Below are 22,950 nucleotides of genomic sequence, written 5' to 3'. Positions count from 1 at the left end.
CTGAACCATCTACTTAATTAGCCCTGCCACCAAGCGTCAATCCCGCGACAATAACAAATAAAGCAAGCAGCACATGCGCAAGTTTGACATTGTGCCTATAATTCCCAATTGACTTCAACTCGGCAGTAGCCTTCTAAAGTTGTTGCCACACCGTCTTGAGCTTATTCCTAATCTCTCTAAGCTCACAGTTAGCTTTTCCTAATTATTCCTCCCAATTCTTTGCATCCTCTTCAGCTTCCACCTTCTTCTTCATGAGCTTCACCAGAACACCAAAGGCCCTATAATCCTATTCTGGATCAACCCAGATCATGTAACCGCATTGCTTTTTCTCTTCTTGCAAATTAAACGCCCCTTTACAAATTGCCATTGACAACAGTAACATGAAACCACAGAACCAAAATCTTTGTGAAGCAGGTAGCCATTACCTTTGGGCAGCAAGCAAACCGGCAGCCAGGGTTGAGAAAGGTCCAAGAATACCTTACCACAGCTCTCAACCTGTGATCGCACTTGTTTTTAGGATGACAATGGGTAGTGTTGTAGGAAGATGTCTTTGAGCAGTAGCTACCAACATAAGAGGATGATGGAATACTCGGATACTTCATAAAGTCATTGTAACTTAAAATCAATGTTTAGTTTTGTACTTCACAAACTATAGCCTATCAACTTCTAACACCAATCAGAATGCAAACCTAAGGGTAGGATGAAATCAGAATCTATTGCCTTCAACCGAAATCCCCAATTCTAGTAATCCCCTTCCCTCTGAAAAAAGGGGAAAGTAGCGGCATAAAACAAGGGACTGACCTGACCATAGCTCCTACTCCTTCCTTCACTGCTAGGATGCGCCATTCCCGCTGCCTATTGCAGATCTGTGCACCGACGTATCTAGGCTCAAGTCTTTGCCACAGCCAATAGGAGCGTGTCGGCGAGTCCCTTGCAATGTATGCCATTGCAGATATACTCGTTGCTCTGGCGTGCAACTAGGAAGTGGACCACATTTATTGGAACTGTAATATAAAGAAGCTGCCTTGTTCAAAAACCATAAACTGCATGATATCTCAGTGGTAGTGCTAACTAACAAGAGGTCATTGCAGGTTCGATCCCTGCTGTGGACACTATTACCTTTTCATTTTTCTTCCTTTTTTTATCTCAGACTGAGTTGTGGGACCCTACTAGATTTTATTATCTTAGCCGCCAGTTGTATTATCAGACAACGTATTTGTATATATACTACCAATATCTATATTATTAGTGTTCCTCAATCATGCATCGTATCTGAATTCTGAATGGTAAATATGCTGGAATCAAATTGAAAGTGGATTAAACCAAAGAGACATAATCAGATTGCATGTCATAGCCATTATATTCATCACTACAAAGTTCATAATCATCGTTCTTACTTATCCTAATTTGCCAGATAGTACATCACAGCAGAAGCGATTGCTTGACCTTCTTCACCACATTGGTGGCTTGTTCCAGGTGTCCCTTCACCTTCTGCAGCTCAGTGGTAGTCGCTTCAAGCTTCATGTTAGCCTTTGCACATTCTTCCTTCCACAACCTTGCTTCCTCTTCAGCTTTTGCCTTCCTTTTCATTAGCTTCATTAGAATACCTTTAGTCCTACCATCCCATTCAGGATCAACCCACATAAGTGTCGCGCATTTCAGCCCTTCACGCTGTAGACCCTGATTACGTTCATACAATTTTCCATTTACAACGTTACATCAAGAGTACAAGCAAGGTTTATTGTAATTGAAACAAGTTATTGTTTACCTCACTGCAAGATGCATACTGATGCCTAGGGTTGTCAAATGTCCAATTATACCTCACAAGGAGATCATATCCGTGCTTGCACTTGTTTACAGGATCCACAATGATAAGATCATCATCAGGAGGCCCCAATCTACCACTACCAATGACTTCAAGTATCTCTAAAAGCTAGTAAAATACAAGAACCTATCAATCCATAATACGATCCAAATTAAAAACTAACTGCATCACGAATCTAGTATATTCAACCCAGATCCCCAAATCCAGAAATCCCCTTCCCTAGGCCGATAGGGGAAAGTAGCGGCTCAAACCAAGGGACTGACCTCATTGTGGCTCCTCATCCTCTCGTAGCCGGGAGGTGGCGCAATCATCCTCCCGTCACCACTAGGATGCACCATTCTCATCGTGGGTCGTTGCAGATCTACGCAACGAAAGTCGTCTTTGCGAAGCTAGCAAAGCGTCATGCCGGCCATTCGATGGGTAAAGACTCACCTGAAACTTACATGTGGGATCCGATCACGGTAAAGTCTTCCAATTCGATTGGTAACAGGTTCAACCCATGGGAGGAGCACATCTTCTTTTTATTTTATCACACTATTTATCAGCTTAAACTTACATGTGGGACCCTGGTTGGTTTATGACATTTTCGAGGAGGTTATATTGTCACAAAACCACCATGTAATAGCTAGTGACGATTTATTTTTGGCTACAGTGGCAACTTTTATGACATTTCGTAACTCTATCACTAAATTTGCTCGAATGTGAAACTTTGTGATGTTTTCAGCTGGAAACGTCATAGATCTATGATGAGAACAAATGTGTCATAAAATTTTCATCATAGATGAATACATTTCTTGTAGTGAGATCTGAAATAAGAGGTTGAAGTTCTCAATTCGAAAGGACTAATCGACATGGTCGAGAAGAATGCGAATGGGGGCCCTAGATCATAGTAAAAGGACTTATCGCCATAGTTACAATGAATCAATCTCTATTTCTTAATGAAAAATTAGAACTAAACAAAACCTGAATTTCTACAGGAGCAGCTACTGAGTTTATATGAAAAGGGGTGAGCTAGGGTTGGGGGTGACCCGGGGGGTACCCACAACATGGGCTTAAGGCCCGACACGATATCAGGCCAACGTAGCCCAAAACTGGTGATGCAGCAACTTGTCGTTGTCATACAGAGTGATCCACGATGTTTATGGATATAGGATTAGAACCAAATGAAATCCTTCGTCATCTTCTTTCCAACACATCAAAGAACGCTTCTTTTTCGATGTCGTATGAAGGAGATATTGTTGTTTCCGTCGAGGGTGGTCGGTTGAATCCAAACCGAACGCGAAGACCAAGTTGTTGACGACCTGTAACTTGGAGAAGGCCAAAGCTCATGCGTATCCATCGCGGTGATATCCTCATCATACTTCCCTTCTTGAATTTGAGTCGTCTTGGACTCCATCTCATCATCAAACTCCTGCAAAAGGTTAGCGACATCAGGATGCAAAGTACGAGATATTGGGTCATGGCAAAACACACGACAAAGCATAGTATAGCAAGGTGCATCATTATTATCACATAGCAGCGCAGCAGCTGATGTGGATCCAAGAAAAGAACCTCCTTTTAATTAAATCTCATTGTGTTTAGCACTAGACGATTCCAATGCAAGCTCATTCTTAGCAATTTCAGCAAGCTCTTTATCATGGTTCCTAATATCCATAGGAGATAAAAGGAAGCAAAGTAATTTTCTTGTCCTTATGCATGAAAGTACATGTATTAGTTCTACCATGGTGTAAGGCATCAATATCATATTCCTATGGTTGGCCTAATAAAGGCGAGCATGCTTGCATAGGTACAACATCAAAATCAGCATAGTCATGGCATGAACCAATGAAAAGTCTACACGCGTTGATCTAGTTATCTTAGTCTTACCACTGTTGTTGAACCATTCTAGATGGTAAGGTTGAGCATGCGCACGTGTGGTCAAGCCAAGCTTCTTGACCAGATCTGAACTAACCAAGTTGTTGCAACTCCCACTATCAATTATAGTGCGAACACGACAATCCTTGATGATGAGAAACATGTGGAACAAATTATGGCGTTGTAGCTTGTCCGCTTCATGTCCCACCTGTGTACTCAACACACATTGCACAAGATTGTTCTTGTAACCCACCATGGCAACCAATGGATCAAGGGCCTCACCCCCATCCTCCTCCGAATCTGCAACAAGGTTAGAAGCAAGAGCCAAATCATTTTCAACATCACTAGCACTTACATATCCTCTATCAGCGCTAGCAATACAAGCACGACGACATGGGCAATCCTTCATGATGCGTCCCATGCCCTTGCAGCGGTGGCACACGATGTTGGTGGAGCTACTTGTTGTAGCACCCGGAGAAATAGTCTTCTTCTGCGTGTGGAACTGCACATTAGACAAGTTGCTCACCTCGGAAGCATGTGTACTAGCAAGTGGTGTCACTGGTGGCTTATCAACAGGGGCCTTGGGCTTGTCGAGGTTGGAACACTGCGGAAAAGATCTTCCAATGTTGGATTTGAAAGTCTGTTGTTGTCGTCGTCCCCGTACTTCCCTTTCAGCTTTAAGAGCAAGATGATACAATTGGCTAAACCTGGTCCAATCTTTATAATCAAGAATATCCTGCATATCACTATGTAAACCACGAAAGAATCTAGCACAAGTATCCTGATCATCCTCATGTATAATACAATGTGCTAAACCAATAATTAGCTCTTGATAATATTCATCTACTCCTTTGTCACCCTGATTTAAAGTTTGCAATTTCAAGCACAAGTCGCGTTGATAGTAAGCAGGTCCAAAGAGATTTCATACGCTGTTTTAAAACATTCCAAGTCTGAGGTATAGCATTAGCATTGTTATTGTTATTTGCAGTCCAAAGACCATTCCACAAAAATAGAGCAAAGCCAATAAACTCAATAGTTGCAAGTCTAACTCTATGCTCAGCAGGGACTAAATGAGAATTAAACTTTTCTTCAACAGCAAGTTCCCAATCTAAATATGCCTCTAGATCAGCATTACCAGCAAAAGGAATCATTTGTTTTAGCAAAATGATCATTATTACCACGGTTATGATATCCTCCCATACCCCAGCAATTATGGAAAAGACGGTCCGCGTCACGTGCACCATCGTCAAAACCATCAGCGTCATCATCATCCTCATCATGCACCTCCTCGGGTAATCCGCGATCTACGGCACACACAAACGGACACACAAATAAATAAAGGAAAATCGGTTTTTATCGGTTAAGCTCTGAACAGAAAACGCGAACGGAAAATAGGTAGAAGGAATATTTTTGGGAAATTTGGATATGGATCAGCAGAAGTATTCTGGAGGATGACGTGGTAAAATTTGGGATTAATTGGAGGAAGTTTGGCGCATGAAATGACGAGTTAGACATGTGTTAGGGGCTTAAAAAGGAGGTTTAGGACTGATTCGCGATGAACCAGAGACCTATTTGTAAATATTTCTAGAGGTGGAGGGGTCGATCTGTGAAAAGGGTTATGAGAGTGGTGGAAGGGCCTGTTTGTAATTTGGGAAAAGGTGGGGGTCAGATCGGGATTTTGGGGAATTTTCCCCTTCTCCTTCACTGGCCGCCCAGGAGGTTGGGGAGGTGGAGGGCCGACCGGTAAGCCTCACCGGCGGCGGCCGTGGGGCGGAGGAGGTGGGGGAAGGGGAGAGGATCCCGTTTTGCCCCTTACCTCGGGCACTTGGGGGTAGGAGAGGTGCGACCGGCGGTGGTCAAGGCGGTGGCGGTGCTCGGGCGGCGCTCGGGTGGTGGTGGTGACTTGGCACGGGCGGCGGTGGCGCCGGAGGTTGTGGCGGGTGGAGGAGGTTGGGGTGTGGCGCGGTGTGGGGAGAGGGGCGGCCAGGGCGGCCTCCTTTTATAGCCGGCGAGGTGGCCGGCGGGTAGGGGTCTGACAATGGCCGGCGGTGGAAGCTTGGCGGCATGGCACCGGTGGCGTGCCGGGGCGGGAAGGTAGGGGCCGGCGGCGGGCGGCGTGCTGCGGGGCTGGAGGCGGGGCCGGCGCAGGAGGGGCGCGGGGAGGGGTCGGCGAGTGGCGTGCCGGCGAGGTGGGGCGCCGCGGGTGCGGGAGGGGGGGTGCCGGCGCGGCCGGCGTCGGGCCGGGCGGCGCGGGTCCCGGGGCGCGCGGGGGCCGGGCGGCCGACGGTATGGCGCCAGGGAGGTGGTTGCCGGTGGAGTTATGGTGTTGGGCCGACTGGGAGGAGTGGCGCCAGGAAGAAGAAGGAAGGAGGAAGAAGAAAGAAGAAAAAGAAAGGAAGAAGGAAAAAGAAAAAGAAAAGGGGAGGGGAAAAAGAGATAGAAAAAGAGAGAGACCGGCGGCGTTTGCGGCACGCGGTCGGAGCACGCGCGCGGCGTCTGGCGACGGCACGCGGCGAAAATTTCGGGCACGGATAAAATGATAGCTGTCGGCTTGGGTGCCAAGATGGCGAAATCGCCGGGAAGATTTTAGATTTCCGGGAGCTCAGCGGTAAAATGATTTTAAAAACAATTTTTAACGGGTGATTTCAGTTGGTGATTTCCGCGGATGTTACACAAACTCAATGAAGCAAATCTGAAACAAAATTGCAAAGGCTAAAAAGGTGATAGGACAGCGGAAAGTGTATATTTTTTTGGACTTTTCGTGGACTATACGTGATGAAAACGAGATGAATCTAAAGGGGAACACGATAATATACCTAACGGGTAACCTGGAATCCTGATACCACTTGATGTAGCACTGGCCTGATCTTCCGATAGGTATGGATAATTTGATTGGTGGAGAACTCGATGTTGACAATCCGGGCTTCTAATCAGACACGGTTTGAACCCTTGCAACCGCTACACTGCTGCTCCGTTGGTTATCAACCAAGCACAACTCGATTGACTTCACCAAGAAGGCTTTCCCAGCAAGCGAATCGACAAGCAAGAAAGCATAAACACACAATCTGAAATTGCATATATATATATATATATATATATATATATATATATATATAAAACAGATCTAAAATAAGAGGTTCAACTTCTCAATTCAAAAGGACTAATCGACACAGTCGAGAAGAACAAGAACAGGGCCCTGGATCACAGTAAAAGGACTTGTCGCTACAGTTACAATGAATCAATCTCCGTTTCTCAATAGAAAACTAGAACTAAACAAAACCCAAGTTTCTACAGTGACGGCTACTGAGTTTATATGAAAAGGGGCGAGCTAGGGTTAGGAGTGACTAGGGGGGCGCCCACAACATGGGCTTAAGGCCCGACACGATACAAGGCCAACGTGGCTCAAAATTGGTGACGCAGCACCTTGTCGTGGTCACATAGAGTGATCCACGACGTTTATGGATATAGGACTAGAACCAAATGAAAGCCTTCGTCGTCTTATTTCCAATGCATCAAAGAACTGTTCGTTTGGATGTCGTATGAAAGAGATATCACCGTTTCCGTACAGGGTGGTTGGTTGAATCCGAACTGAACGCGAAGACCAAGTTGTTTATGACTTGTAACTTGGATAAAGACAGACCTCGTGCGTATCCATCGCGGTGATGTCCTCATCAACATGACCAACAAGAACGACGCGTGCCAATTTAACTAAGTTAATAGAGTTTAATGGAAATGGCAGTCAAGGTAATGAAAATTTCAAAAAGTGGCAATGAAGGAAAGTGAAAATTAATAGCACTGAGGGAATCTATAGAAATTCTAATAGCATTGAGAGAATTCACTCATGATTGAAATATGAAATACTATGCAACATTGAAATATGCGTTTAAATCTACCTGATATAAACATGAGGCATATTACGTAACCTAGTGCTACTGCTATGTAACCCAATTTCAGGTTCAAGCAACAGACATAACCATTAACATATTCCTGTAAACGTTGTGTAAAATCAATATACACAAAACATATTTTACCATATAAAACATCATGTAACTCATGACAAGAATGTAACCACGCTAGATCTTGCGTAACCCGCAGCTATAAGAAACCAATTTATGGATTTACAGATTAGCGCTCCGTCCTTGTGTAGACTCGCCGCAGGCAGCGCAAAACGTAGTCAAACTATTCGACTGGTCGCACAGTTGCGTTGCCAGAAGCCTTATTGCCGCCCCTCGCGTAGGCTTCACGACGGCAACGGCTCGAAGATATCGCTCACTTTCCTCGGTGCACGCCAAGGAGAAGGGCCAACGAGATTTAGCAGTTCATTATACAACACAAATCACTAGATGAAAAGAGAGAAGGAGTTCATGGGTTTCTCGCGTGTCATTCTGGACGTCTCCAGGACTTCTTACGAAGGAGATGCTGCTGACCATTCCCTGCTATAAAATAGCCCACTAATTGGCAGTAATAACTGCCTAGTTAACTTAGGATTAAGGCATTGACTACGTGCTTATCACCTCTAATGACCATTGTCAAAAGATTACACGCAAACAATAAAAAGGTTACACCAACTTAGCTTGGCTGCTTTGTCACAAGTCACGCGGTTGGTTACCTGAAAAGGAATGTGAATCATACGTTGTGTAACCCAAGCTCCATTCTCCCATTCAGTTACATATTCAGAGAAGTGAGGGAGCTCTCCTATTTAAGTTGGCTTGCACCACAGTATACCCTTTTTCAACAAGAACAATACATTGAAACATACTCCCTCCATCCCAAAATATAAGTCATTTCAAGAATCTTGGAGAGTCAAAGCATCTCAAGTTTGACCAAAATTATAGAGAAAATTATAAAGATTTATGACATCAAATAGGTATACTATGAAAATATAATTGATGAAGAATCTAATGATACTTAGATGACATCATAAATGTTATTATATTATCATATAAATTTGGTCAAACTTGAGATACTTTGACTCTCCAAAATTCTTGGAATGACTTATAATTTGGGAGATGGATGATTAGTAAATAGCATATGTAACATATGGAGAATACATTTTTCCTCTCCTAAAATCACAAAATATTTTGAAACATCGAAAAATAATGTTTGCAACATCAAATCAAATGATGATATTTGCAAAATCAAAAAATTCGACGTGACAAACAAATAGCAAAACGCAATAAAATAACTAAACCTACGAAAGAGTTTTGGACAACCCATAGTGCCAATACCATGTTACCAACCCAAATCCGGCAGCAGACCGGATCAGGCTCAGACCCAACCAAATCCGTTGAACAACGAAGTATTCGCACCCAAACTGCCGAACGCAATCTGTGCAACGAATGCTCACGCCCCTCCGGCAGCATCCGCCCGTCGGCGCCCCATTCGACGGCTGATCCCGCTGGTCGCGGTCCCTATTATTCCTTCGCCCCCACACAACCATAATTGCGACCGCCACCGCCACCGTCACTATTATCATTCCATCAATTCATTTCATTCATCCGTTCGCGCACGCGCGCCACCGCCTGACCGCCTCCGCTCCCTCTCGATTCCATTCCATTCCATCCTCGCTCCTCCATTCCTGGAGGTCTCCGCCATTGATTGCTCGAGGGATTGGGGACGGGGGAGCAAGGATGATGATGACGCGGGCGTCGATGGGGGCGATGGACGCCGCGGCGGTGGACGAGGTGGTGCGGCGCCTCGTCGAGGGCGGCCGCGGCGGGAGGCAGGTGCAGCTGTCGGAGGCCGAGATCCGGAAGCTCTGCGTCGAGGCCAAGCAGGTGCTGCTCTCGCAGCCCAACCTCCTCCGCATCCACGCGCCCGTCAAGATCTGCGGTGAGCGCCCCCGCCGCCTTTGCCTGCCTGCGCCTCGTCTCTGCATGTGCACGCCCCCATTTCGAGCGCTATGTTCTGTTCAGTTTCACAATTTGGGTTGGATTCTGCTTGCTGCAGTTGGGTTAGATTGTGCCGTTTTCGTCGGTGATTCGGGTAAATCCTGCTGTGTGGGTTGATTAATCGATTAACGGTCAGCAGGGGCTTACCATGCTCATGAAATTCATACGTGTAATCTCTGGCATTTGGATGGGGCTGAAAAGTGCAGTTTGTGAATGCCGCGTCTCTGTTCCTGTCTCGTGGTCAATAAGCAGAGCTGCCACGGTCTTTGCTTATTAGGTATGCCTGGCCTTATCTTTTTGTACATTTCTGGGAGGAAGGAAACCACACTTTTGGTTACCTGTTTCTGCACGCTTTGTGCTTTTTTCGGTAAGGCCCGGTCTGCAAGTGTAACGTCATTATCAAAGTGCTGTAGACTAATCTGCTGGAAGTGTGGAAAAAAGATGCTACCCGGGATTGCCCGGTCCTGCTTCTTGGTTGGCGTTGGAAGTTGGTAGCCCTTAGTCTCGTTCGTTGGTATGGATTTCTCTTTTTCCCTGAGCGTCCAGTGAGTATGTATTTTGGAGTCGTGGCAAAGTTGGTGAGCAAAGCTAGGCTTGTTGACTTGTGCGCATTGCATGATTGTTGGATTGTTTGCTAGGTTGTTTGGAATGGTTGTTTAAAAAATATTAAGTACATTCTTTAGTTGTGCAGTTGGATTGCATGACTAGGCCTTAGTTGCCTCATGCCTGCAGAAAATTCTGGAGATTGTTTAGACTGAAACTAAAACTTTGCATTACATCTTGTGAACAGAGGATTCATGTCTGCATTACACTATTTCCAACATATGACTGTCTGTCTGCTCCTACATGTTTCTTCTTCATGCTTATGTTTCTTTTTCTTTGGTTCACAAATCCTTTCTATTTTAGTAAAATTTTTTTCTATAGTACACTGTCGAAAATATTTAGGCACTAGTAGGCACCCTATTTTTCTTGGATGGGTCTTTTTAAGGACCCAACAAGGCTCTTGCCTGACATAGTGACATCCATAGGGCGGGGGAAGGGAAGGAAACAAATAAAAAGCAGGATGGAGGAGGAAGCAGAAGAGATCATTGGAGATGGGCAAAGCCCTCAATAGCTAGTGGATAGAGCAGGGAGGAGGGATTCTCAATGATGGGCCATGCACAGTATCTTGTCCCTATAACTAGGTACTGGTGATTTGTCATTAAATAGATTTATGTGTAGTACTTGTGATTTTGACACTGTAACTGTTGGGTACCCCTAAATCACAAGTAAAAGCTGGATGTAACACCTCATGAGTAACTTTATTACAACTCCATAATTGGCTATATCGTATACAATCATGCATGGGCACTCCATCTGTTGGTTTTATAGAGAAGTCAATGCTAAGCACTTATTGTCTTACCAAAAATGATATTTGCTTCTGTGGTGAAGCTTATATACATTGAAGTCCTTTTCTGACTATTGGAATTGCATCCTGGTGAATGTACCGTTCTTTGGATGTTGTAGTTTACCACTGTCAGATTTGCAGCAACTTATATTACAGACTCTGTCATCATGATAACCAATGGTCATTTTTAAGTAAATCAGGAAAGAAAATCTTCAAATTAGGAGAAATGCCCTTTGACAGAATATAGGTCATACGAGTGTCCCCTTATGTTTCAAAGTAGTCCGGACATATTCTGCAAGTAGACATTACGCTGAGCTCCTCTCAATTTCGTCATGAGCTATAGTTCTTATGTGTTTCAGCACAACTGCTTTAAATTCCTTAGAACAAAAAGTGTCAATTTGTTGAATTCATATGAATTGCAATTTCACGTGCAGGTGATATTCACGGTCAGTTTGTTGATCTTTTGAGGCTATTCGATTTGGGTGGTTATCCTCCAACTTCAACTTATATTTTCCTTGGAGACTATGTGGATAGAGGCAAACAAAGCTTAGAAACCATATGTCTGCTTCTGGCATACAAGTTGAAGTACCCTGATAATATATACCTTTTAAGGGGAAACCATGAAGATGCAAAAATTAACAGAGTTTACGGTTTCTATGATGAATGTAAAAGGAGATTCAATGTTCGACTATGGAAGATATTCTGTGATTGCTTCAACTGCTTTCCTATGGCAGCGCTTATTGATGACAAAGTACTATGCATGCATGGTGGCCTCTCACCCGAATTGAATAGCTTGGATCAAATCAAAGATATTGAGAGGCCTACCGAAGTTCCTGACTATGGTCTTTTGTGTGATCTCCTTTGGTCTGATCCTAGTCCTGATACAGAAGGGTGGGGGGAGAGTGATAGAGGTGTTTCTTGCACTTTTGGTGCAGATAAGCTTGTAGAATTCTTGGAGAAGAATGATCTTGACCTTGTATGCCGAGCTCATCAGGTAAGCAAAAGTATCTCAACCTTTTTGTTTTCTTTTTAGATTGGGAACCTTTGACGTGATTGTCCCTACCCCACTAGGTGGTAGAAGATGGCTATGAGTTCTTTGCAGAAAGAAGATTAGTCACGATCTTTTCAGCTCCAAACTACTGTGGTGAATTTGATAATGCAGGTGCTCTATTGAGCATAGATGAAAGCTTAATGTGTTCTTTTCAGATCTTAAAGCCAAATGAAACAGGTGCACCACATTCAAGGAAACCTCTTCCAAACAAGGTAATTATCAAGTTTAAATGATTTCATCCTAAACAACACATTGGGTAGCTAGAAAATATATTCTTAATGAGTTATATTTGTTCATACTCATTATAATTCTTTTCTCATGCAATACAGCTTTTTAAAGTATGTTTAATCACCCTCTTTGTTTCAAATTTTGTATTTACCATGTTGTCACACTTTTGTGTCCCGTATTTATATGACGATTGTGGGTTTGGGCCTGTATTGTGCATCCTGCAAGGCTATATTTTGATGCCTGTAGTAAGTGACTGACTTTTTGTCATGCACAGCGCACGCGTCTACTTTACTGCTCGCTTGAACAGTACTTAGCAAGCAGACTAAATATTTAACAGTTGGCAATTTGGCACATACTTTAGTAGCATAACATTTACTATCCTTACACACCAACGTTAGTAGCATATAATACACAAGATGTCCATGTTGCTTTATAGCAATGAGCCTGGCATACCTGTAATCAGTTCACTACTTATTTCCATGTTTTTGTAATGGTTTTCATGAGTGAAAAGAAACCAATGGCCCGCATACGATGACTAGGGATTTGAATCTCTACTCCAGATTAGATTTTTTCCTTTTTCCGCATATATTCAGACAGTTGTTGCTTCCCTCAACACCACCATAGTTTACATACTATGTAGCAACTTGCCAATATCTAGCAAGTATCATGGAGCACAGTGCACCTAAGATGGGGATGACCTGGGGACGGGGGAAGGTTTTGCCTTCTGTGAATGGAATACATCAACCTCATGTTATGCTGATGTGCAAATGCATCGTGCATATTTTGCCCAAGGGCAATTTAATCTCTTCCATTAAATTCGAACGGCATTATAGTAATACTCATAGGCATTTTAACAGTCATTTACATAACTTCTTTCATTTTTTGTCTGTGCATCAATCCTAAATGCATGATGCATCTGAATGCACTTTAATCTTTTTTCCCTTCTGCCAGCTATATTACTAAGTTCTTTCTTTATCTATGCTTATCAGCTCAAATATTTGTTTTTTTCCTTTGCTTAACAGACACCAAAAGGAGAGAACGTCTAACTTGTATTCAGTTACCTAGTCACTATTGTTGTCAGCTCGAAGGGGGTGATCTTGTTATGTCTCGGATCCACCAGGGCATGGCATTAGCGTTCTACACCGCTCAGCTGAATTTGTGTGGACTCAGTCAGCAGCAGTTACATTCTTCTGTACAGCTGCAACGTTTCTAACTCGGGCATATCGTGTGTTCCTAACTTCTCTATAGTTACCTCGCCACCACTGCAATGTTGGTGTGGTGGACAGGGCACTTTGTTGGGTGCAGTAGTGTTTTTTTTTGTTAGTTTTTTCTAGTAATGTTCCTTTGCCTCATCTCTGAGTTTTATTTGCCTTTGTATGTTCTTTAGGCTATTGGATATATACATCGTACAATTGTGCAATTCTATTCACTTCCACGTAAATGTTTTTCGTGTATCAGATTTGTTGACATAAGATCAATGCTTACTGTAAGAATCACCCATGTATGTGGTGCAACAATGCCAGTATATCTGTTTGTATGTGGCCACAGAAAAGATGCACTGAAGGAAAGAAAACAAAATGCTTAAATTTCAATTAGACACATATATTGCTATTTCAAGGTTAGTACGTACCTTGTTTCCCTGTTATATATGAAATTCAAAACCTTGTTTAGAATGTTGGAATCATGCATCAGTTCTGTTGAAGTTCCACGAAAAACTAATTAATTCCTATAGCTGGTCAAAAGCATCCTTACCTTCCAAAAGGTGCCCTGTTTTGCTAGTAATTTCACGGGGAATATTAAGGAGAGAGACTTTCACAATCTGAAAAATGAGAATGCTACGCTATAGCTTGGCCACATTTATTATCACAGGAGAGGTCTCAAATATATTCCACTCAGTGACCGATAGGTACTCCAACAAGAATAACAATGGTCTACTTCATGGTACACAGCTCCGTATGACACTGGTCTAATTCATGGTAGACGCTCCGTGCTTCATTTTCTTGTATCCTACCTAGTATTTGACATTAGTTATTCTGCAAATGCCATGGCAGTTCTGTTATTCAGAACGGTCATCTTATAGCCGAGCTTGAACTTTCTTTGCCGGTGCGCTCTGCAAATGGAAGTTTAGTCCCAATCAGGCGCTATGTTGATAATATACATTATTGGAAATGAACCAAAAACAAGACTATTGTATGTAATTTAACACTATCACACTAGTATTTTGTAAATCATGCTAATGGGCAGCAATATTCAGAGTATGCCTGCATGACACTGTACACATATCCATGATTTTAATGTAAGTGCTAAATATGTTTTTTCTTAATGTGCATATGAAACAGTTAAGATTACAAATAGTTGCAGGACTTGGCAGCTCAAGAGATAATGATTTACTCACCAGAGGAATCCCTTTTGCAGCTCTTTCAGCAAGGTAGGAGCAAGGCTTGAAGAAGCTGCCATACCGTTTTGTCCACTCCTCCAACTTTCCATGGATGTACTTTGCACCGATGGAATCTGCCCAGTACATGACACCTCCCCTGCTTGTTAATAGAATGTGAGTTATTTAGTTATAAGATGAAAATGAGCCAGCGTTTAGTTAAAAGAAGAAAATTGGACCGGAGTACTCAAAAGCAGCAGACCTGTAAGGTGGGAATCCCATGCCAAAGATGGAAGCAATGTCAAGGTCAGAAGCCTTGACCGCAATACCCTCATCAAGGACCCGGCAGGCTTCATTTATCACTGGGAAAAACACCATCTCAACTATGTCTTTCTCACTTAGCTTCAGCAACTGGTACAACAGCACCAAAGTTTATAGCATTAGAAGAAACCTTATCAAGTTTCAGAGAAAATATAACATTTACTGTACCAAATGTTATATCCAAATTGCTCAAGCATTTCATGTCAGGGCTCCTAAGAATCTTGTGCATTAACTCTGAACACTTCACATCCTAACCATCACCTTTAGCATAAAGGAAAATGACTTTGACACTGTGTTGGCTGAACTACTTCAGATAGTTCTAATATTTAGTCGATATCATGACATCACAGTTCCCACAAAACCTACTTCCGAACCATCATTCACATTTCAAAAATAAAAGGCAGCATGTTTACAAAGAAAGTAAACAGTTATAGGTGATGTATTATCAACACAATGAGACTACATTATTGCCAACTTCTCAACTGGTCACCCAATACAGGCCAACAAAAACAAAATTGCAAAACCACAACCATTAAGTCATTGTACTACTACCCAATACATGCCTTTTAAAGAAAACTGCATATTTCTCTAGGCATAACAAAAGGGCATGGATAATCATAGGATGACGAAACCAAACCTCAGGATCCGGTGTAACTCCTGCCATGCTCCTAGATTTTTCAATATATTTCATGATTTCAGGATCAGGAGTGGCCTTCCTCTTGCCCTCGTACTTGTAAAATCCCTTTTGGGTGGCTTCACCTGAGTTAAACATTTCATAACCCAATAGATACATGAGCTGCAGAGATAAGAAACTGATAAAAGGCAAGAATACTGTTTAATTATGCTTACCTGCCCTATTGTCCTCCATCATCAGAGGAAGTAGCATTGATTTGTAGACCCTCTCTGGGAAGTTTTCAAGGTATTGCATACCAGTGGCTACAGCCACACCAAATCCAACCAAATCTGCCAGTCTGGATACAAGCAATAGAAAAAGAGCAACAATTTTGAATCCATCTGTAAGTTACTCAATAGTATGCAAGCTCATGAAACATAAACAAGGTTCCAGAAACTTACAGATTAAATGGCAATTAAGTTAATGTCTTACCTGAAAGGACCCATGGGCATTCCGAATTTGGTACAGGCACGATCAATCTTATAAACATCCATACCAAGATCAACATAAAAGAGTGCTGATTGAGTGTATGGAAAGAACATCCTGTTAACTGCAAAGCCAGTACAGTTCCCAACCACTATTGGTGTCTTTTTTATCTTCTTCCCAACATCCAACAAGTCAACAACAACTTGTGGTGAGGTGCGCTGGGTACGGACTATTTCCAGAAGTGGCATTATATGCGCAGGACTACATAATACAATAAGTCAATAGAGTGTCGCAAATAAATGATCATGCATCAATGTATGTTGTATTACCTAAAGAAGTGCGCACCAACAATACGATCTTGAGACTTTGTTTTCTCTCCAATAAGGTTAAGGTCAATTGTAGATGTATTAGTAGCAAGGACACAGTGGGAAGGACAATACTTCTCTAAGTCAGAAAATATTTGCTGCTTCAACTTCACATTCTCAATAACGGCCTGAAATCATAAGGAGCAAATGAATAAGGATAACTTGCCTACTAAAATAAGCAAGTAAAGTTTTGTGCATGAACAAAGGTAAAGACTTGCCTCAATAACTAGGTCCACATCTTTGAAATGTTCATAATCAAGGACACCTGTGACAAGAGACATAGCCTTCTCATATCTCTCATCGGTCATTTTCCCTTTCCGCACCCGGCTTTGCAAATTGGCTGGTAAAACAAAATAGTGAGGCCGTCTATTTTATAATTGCACTGATATTAAGTATCAGATATTTTCCCAATAATTGAAAATGTGACATGATGTTTGATGATTCTAAATCATTCTACCTTTGATCCTGTCGATTCCAGCATTTAGAAACTTTTCATTTACTTCTTTAAGTATCACAGGATAGTTACTTAATATCATTGCGGTTGCAATTCCTGAACCCATGAGTCCACCACCTAATATGGCAATTTTGCTTATTTTCCTAGGCATCAACCCCAAGTCTGTAGCACCTGGAATCTGTTCCATGTAAAAAAGTATTAGACAGTGTACGATTCGTATAAATACCAAAAAGGTTAGCCATACCTTTGATGTTGCTCGCTGAGAAAAGAACACATGAACCAAGCTTTTACATGTATCCGAGAAAAGCAGATCCTGGAAAGCAGTTGCTTCCTGCATTTTCATTGAGCAAGTGTACCCAGAATTTCGTAAATGCTGTTTCCATCAATGGAAAATTTTAAATTAGCAGGACAAAACATAAGAAATACCAAGTACCTTCCAGAGCCCAGCTCGTGGTCCTGCAACTATGCCTTCTTCAACGACATCAATACAAACAAGTGGGTGATGAAGATTAGCTGCCTGCTTTTGAGCTTGAGCTCTTGCAAACTTCAGAATTTCCCTAGCCTCACCAAGAGGTTCCAGCTTGTCAGTCTTGTAAAGGCTTTTGATCCATGGCCTCCTAAGTTCATATATGTCCAAAGCCCATTGACGAGCAGTATTCACCAAATCATTAGGAGAAACTAAGGCATCAACCAAACCCAATTCATGTGCCTCACCACCCTTGATTGGCTTAGATAGCTGGCAAGATGATATATCATTTATTTTTCTAAAAAATAACTGGAGTAGCTGGACGAATGTAAAAGAAAAGAGAAATCCGTATACTCAAGGAGCAGCAAAAAGAACTGGTGTAGCTTACCAACATCATTTCCAGAGATTTTGTCAGTCCAACAAGACGTGGGAGTCGTTGTGTTCCTAAAAGTAAATAGAGAAAGCATGCATTCATAAATGAATTCCTCGGTACCTAGGACATTAAACAATTTATCATAAACGGAAAACATGAAAATAAAAGTTACCTCCAAATCCTGGAATAATTCCAAGTTGAAGTTCTGGAAGACCTAATTGAGCCGTTGGAGTTGCAATCCGTGCATGGCATGCCTAATAGAATACATAAAACTATAATGTTACCACCACTGCAATAATGACATTTAAAGTTTAAATGACAGTGACAAGGATAACACGATAAAGTACCATGGCAACTTCTAATCCACCCCCAAGAGCAAGACCATCTACTGCTGCCACCGATGGCTTTGCCGCAGCTATTTAGGACAATACATAGGAAATTTGAACAAAACAATTCTTCAATAGAAAATTAAAAGCTGATTGAGAAAGGTGAACGATACCTTCTAGGGTATCAGTGAGAATATCAATTGATATATAACCAACCTTCGGTTGCATCACTGTTAAACATAATAAATCAGATAACTTAGTGATGAGTTCTGTAGAGTAGATCATGCAACAATTATAAGACGAGATAGTGTAGCGAGAGATGGAAAGCATAATGTACTTTGGCCTCCCTGAACACCACCAAAGGAACTAATATCAAATCCTCCAGAAAATTTTCCTCCTTTCCCTGTCATAAGTTATAAAAGAAATATTGTTATCTGTCAAATAGATGGAGGGAATGGGAGTTGCTCTGTTTGGGACTTCGCCTCAAAAAGAAGCACATGCATTGCTTAAAAGGATGAACTGCTCTATACCTGTAACAACAATGGCTTTTACATCGCTTCTCCGAAGGGCTTCTTCATAGCTTTCCTTTAAGCTATACAAGACTGGTAGGGGAAAAAAAGCAATTGTGAAAAAACATACTTGGCAGATAATGCAATCTATCAAAGCACAGTATAACACTAAATTAATACATTGAATCTACTGATTGAGACTTATTCTGGAGGGCTGGTATACAGATGCAGAGGGTTGTCCTGCATATGATGTCTGTGCAAACCGGAACATCAACGATAGTGAATTGCTTGGGTGCATAAACTATCGAGTCATGGAAGACACAGATGCATTGCATCGATGCCATATAATCTTTGTACAATATTACGCTTTTTCCCAAATGGAACTATATCACGCTTTCTAGTGATTCTATAATCTTACGGCTTTGACAGTGCATATACACCCAACACTACAAGAATATTGTTCAAGTTCCATGTATTTAACAAAGCAATTGCGCCATGTGCAAACCAAGGGCATGTTTTGATGGGGGGATTTGGACCAACTCAATTCTCAGAATTCCAGGGCAGTCTACTCATGAAAACTGGGAGCAAGTAAAAAATATGAAAACTGTACAAGTTACAAAATAGGTCTTTTGCTCAAAATGGTGCTTTCCTACTCAAATATTCATGTTACGAGATAGCTGAATACGATAATATATCTATTCAATCAAGTAATTTTCACAAGTAAATTTACAAGGCACTGGGTTAAGTAGTTCAACAATGCTATGCTGTTAAGTGAACCGAAGCTTCCCAGCTTAGCATGGTTTCTTTGTTACAATTTGCAACAAGTGATTGGCAACATTTTCATCAAAAGTGATAGGAAAATTAAGCAACAATGACATGGGAAATCATGTGGAGAACTTACTAGAAGGGGGAAAACGAGCAATCACAGGCCTAAACTTAACGGTATTTTCACAAAGATTATAGGCAGGAGAAACAAAGGAAAACAGCCAAGTACATTTTAGCAAAAGAACAGTTTGCTCTATTCTCCAACTTTCTGGTTAGGACTATAGGCTAACGTGATTGAATTGGAAATTTGTACCAGTTACTATTTATTATTTTATTTACAGGAATAAATAAAAAGATGCTACTTGCAGAAATCTGCATACTGAACAACAGGACCTAAACCCCAGAATAACAATGAATGCCTGTTTGGATGAGGGCAGTTGCTCTAGAAACTTCTATGATGCAGTTGAAATTTGACCCAAAACAAAGTATTTTCCAAACAGATTGCAAGACCGCTGAGCAGTGACAAAAAAAAAGAAAGAAAAAATGATACGGTTTAATTACACAATTGGTACATGTCAGTATGGTACACGCAGAAGGTACATCTTAAGAGATATTTCACAACGTATAACTTAATTTTTTTTGAAAAGTAACGTATAACTTAAATTAGGGGAAATTAACCAAGTACTAGCCCCAATCCAAAAATTGCAGGCGAACGCTCTAAATTCTACAAACAAAACAGTAATAACGAGAATGGTTCTACAGTTTCCCATGAACCCGTAGTCCCGTACCCCTAAAAGCCCCAATCTCGGATCAGACAGATCACGGAGGACAAAATTAAGCACAGCAGCTGCAAGAATTGACATAAGGGAGGCACTTTAACATCTCCCCTCGTCGAATTCGGCCACAGGGCCACTCGTGACCTGAAACTCCAATCTCGCATGAAACGGCCCATAAGAAAGATAGGAAAGATCAAGAAAGCAGATTTGGGAGAATATAGGGTGGAGCGGAGTGCCATACCATCGATGGAGAGCGAGTTCACCGGCGGGTTGTAGATGGTTATGACGGCAACGCCGTCTGCGCCCACCTCCAGCTCCGTCCTCCCCTTGGCCGCCATCGCCGCCGCGATCTCTGCTCCGATGGTTCCAAGATTTCTTGCTGTTGTTGTTTTCTTTCAGAGTTGCAGACTTGCAAGTTATGGCTTGTTTGGAGTTGGGAGCTGGCAAGCTACTAGTGCTGGCATTTATCTCCCAATCTATAACTCTATATTAAAGTTCCTGGCCTGGACGGCCTCCCAATCTATAACTCTATATTAAAGTTCCTGGCCTGGACGGCCTCCCAGGGGCGGAGCGACTGTTCACGGTCTCTGCCTAGTTATTATTTATGGCGCGTACCGTAGGCAGTTGCGCTGACGTGATTTGTCCATCTCATCTACGCTGCTCTGTTTCAGAGAAAGCATGGGACTCTGCTTCCTGCTCTGCTGCGGTGCAATTCAGACGTTGGATTTGGAAAGCATGGGACTCTGCTGCTGCGGTGATTAGGGGCTGTTGGATACCATGGATAAAGTTTAGCTCCGGATGTTCGGATTCTAATTAGAAGAATTAAATATAATTTAATTATAAAACTAATTGCGCAACCCTTTTCCTAATTCGCGAGATGAATCTATTAAGTCTAATTAATCCATCATTAGCAAATAGTTACTGTAGCACCACATTATCAAATCATGGACTAATTAGACTTATTAGATTCGTCTCGCGAATTAGTCTCCATCTGTGTAATTAACTTTGTCATTAGACTATGTTTAATACTCCTAATTAGTATCTAAACATCAGATGTAATAGTGGCTAAAGTTTAACCCCCTCCTCCTTAAACGAAAAGGTTGAGGGAATTAAGATATTATCTGAAGGTATCATCTAAAGATACCATTGGGTCCTTGGACTAGGCAGATTTGCACTTGGAAGTATATCCGTATTCAGATTCATTTATAATTTTTATAGCTAAATTAGCTATGGTAAAAAAAATTATATACTTCATCTATTTCAAATTATAAATCTAGAAAAATCAAAATAATGTATAGTTTGAAACGGGAGTATTTCAGAAAAGAAAGAAAAGCGAGGGAGGTGCATCGTATGGAACGTGAACCGACTGTATCTGTATGGAACGGGCGGAAATCAAGAAACTCGTCGGGATGCTGCGATACTTGTTGCGTGACGCTCTCGAGGACTCCGTTCCCATCCAGCCATCCTCAAACGCAAAAGAAAGAAACATAACAGCTCGCATTCGCATGGCCCACAACACGACAGACATAGCGCACCTACTTCTAGAATCTGGACCCTGCATTTGGCTATCATCGTCTCAACAAGCGGGGCTAGACATAATTCTACAATTAATTCTGTTCTATTACGAAAAAATAATATTTTGAAAGAATCCACTCGTATTATTTTTATTGTCAGATTTGAACTGCACGTGATTTATAACCGGATTTATAAATTGACGGTCATACCAATAGAACAAGAGCTAACACTTACTAACCTTGCCACAGGTCAAGTGCCAACTCACACCTAAAGATAGGTGGCTCAATGCAATTCAATATAAAAAGAAAACAAATCTGGTAGTCCCAGTGGATGTTCCACAACATGCTCAAGATCGAGCACATCCACCGTACATATTGCATACACCACATGAACCATACAACAATTTTAAACATTACACAAGTTCAACGTTAAAGGTTACAAATTCATAATGGTTCAAATATGAAATTAAAGAAAATAAATTCCAAAATACAAGTCTTGGACCCACGACAACAAAAACATAAGATAAATATTTAAGGTTCAAGTTTTCCCAATATCAAACTCATGAAAGGAGCACATCTACACAGCGGATACGATAGATTAACGCCAAATAAACGATGGTGTCGTTGCCCAAGAATACACCGAAGCAACAATAACCGCTCTAGTCACTCATCACCCACTCGGGGTAAAATGACCGAACACGACCTCTGGTTCACCTACAATTTAGGAGCGGTAGCAACATGAGTAAAAAAAAGGTACTCGTAAGACTTACGCAAATATATAAAACAAGGATCATGCATTAGGTTGAATAAGGAATAACCTTTAAGGTGTAAATTTTGCAAAAGGCTATCTCATCCTATCCTTAATTTTTTACCATTAATATTGTAATAACATCCTATCTACAGCTAGCAAGTTTTATTAATCTTGCCCAAACCCACTTCAAATTTTAGTTGAGAACAATAACATCAACATGATAATATAGAGCATATTCATATGAACAAGTAACAATCTATATATATATATATATATATATATATATATATATATATATAGATAGATAGATAGATAGATAGATAGATATGCGGGACTACTCAAATATTTGTGGGCTCTAATCTAAATTTTGAGTTACTATTCACTCTACTGTTCAAAATCGTTGGTTACTATTCAAAATGCGAGGTACTGTTCAAATTTAGCACACTATTTAAAATATGAATATGAACAGTGCTCGAGCACTCACTACGAGTGGGTGGATCACCTCAGGATGAGGACTATTGGTGGAACTATTTACTCACTATTCTGGGCAGTATTGAGTAAATATTCAGCACTATACTTTCATGATATGCGCGGGTGCGTGATTAGGTATATAGCTTAATT

At 41.5% G+C, this 22,950-nt stretch overlaps 2 protein-coding genes across 2 annotated transcripts; one reads left to right on the top strand and one right to left on the bottom strand.

The window, feature by feature from the left end:
• Window positions 1–9,133: 9,133 nt before the first annotated feature.
• On the top strand, window positions 9,134–13,757 carry LOC101777876 (serine/threonine-protein phosphatase PP1). The gene is made up of 4 exons (XM_004968654.2): window positions 9,134–9,511; window positions 11,392–11,951; window positions 12,029–12,220; window positions 13,259–13,757. The coding sequence occupies exons 1-4, from the start codon at window positions 9,310–9,312 to the stop codon at window positions 13,280–13,282; spliced, it is 978 nt and encodes a 325-aa protein (XP_004968711.1). The 5' UTR covers window positions 9,134–9,309; the 3' UTR covers window positions 13,283–13,757.
• Window positions 13,758–14,056: 299 nt separating this feature from the next.
• On the bottom strand, window positions 14,057–20,644 carry LOC101777462 (glyoxysomal fatty acid beta-oxidation multifunctional protein MFP-a). The gene is made up of 18 exons (XM_004968653.4): window positions 20,306–20,644; window positions 18,545–18,616; window positions 18,352–18,417; window positions 18,188–18,244; window positions 18,036–18,103; window positions 17,861–17,942; window positions 17,704–17,759; window positions 17,283–17,585; window positions 17,094–17,180; window positions 16,853–17,027; window positions 16,614–16,735; window positions 16,360–16,523; window positions 16,037–16,291; window positions 15,781–15,902; window positions 15,569–15,690; window positions 14,873–15,021; window positions 14,632–14,770; window positions 14,057–14,346 (listed from the first exon to the last, which is right to left on the bottom strand). Exons 1-18 carry the CDS (start codon window positions 20,400–20,402, stop codon window positions 14,311–14,313), a joined length of 2,172 nt encoding a protein of 723 aa, XP_004968710.1. The 5' UTR covers window positions 20,403–20,644; the 3' UTR covers window positions 14,057–14,310.
• Window positions 20,645–22,950: the final 2,306 nt, after the last annotated feature.

Source organism: Setaria italica, chromosome V (assembly GCF_000263155.2).
Source record: "Setaria italica strain Yugu1 chromosome V, Setaria_italica_v2.0, whole genome shotgun sequence".
Classification (NCBI taxonomy): Eukaryota; Viridiplantae; Streptophyta; class Magnoliopsida; order Poales; family Poaceae; genus Setaria; species Setaria italica.
The sequence above is the reverse complement of the archived record's forward strand: the minus strand, read 5'-3'. Positions and strand labels throughout refer to the sequence as shown.

Bases quoted from the DNA above. Each gene is read 5' to 3' on its own strand.
- LOC101777876 (XM_004968654.2), top strand. From the start codon at position 9,310: ATGATGATGACGCGGGCGTCGATGGGGGCGATGGACGCCGCGGCGGTG. The intron at 9,512-11,391 runs GTGAGCGCCCCC...TTTCACGTGCAG, and splicing joins CGCGCCCGTCAAGATCTGCG to GTGATATTCACGGTCAGTTT. The intron at 12,221-13,258 runs GTAATTATCAAG...TTTGCTTAACAG, and splicing joins GGAAACCTCTTCCAAACAAG to ACACCAAAAGGAGAGAACGT.
- LOC101777462 (XM_004968653.4), bottom strand. From the start codon at position 20,402: ATGGCGGCCAAGGGGAGGACGGAGCTGGAGGTGGGCGCAGACGGCGTT. The intron at 17,760-17,860 runs GTAACTTTTATT...ATTTACTTTTAG, and splicing joins AATTATTCCAGGATTTGGAG to GAACACAACGACTCCCACGT. The intron at 14,771-14,872 runs GTCTGCTGCTTT...ATTAACAAGCAG, and splicing joins ATGGGATTCCCACCTTACAG to GGGAGGTGTCATGTACTGGG.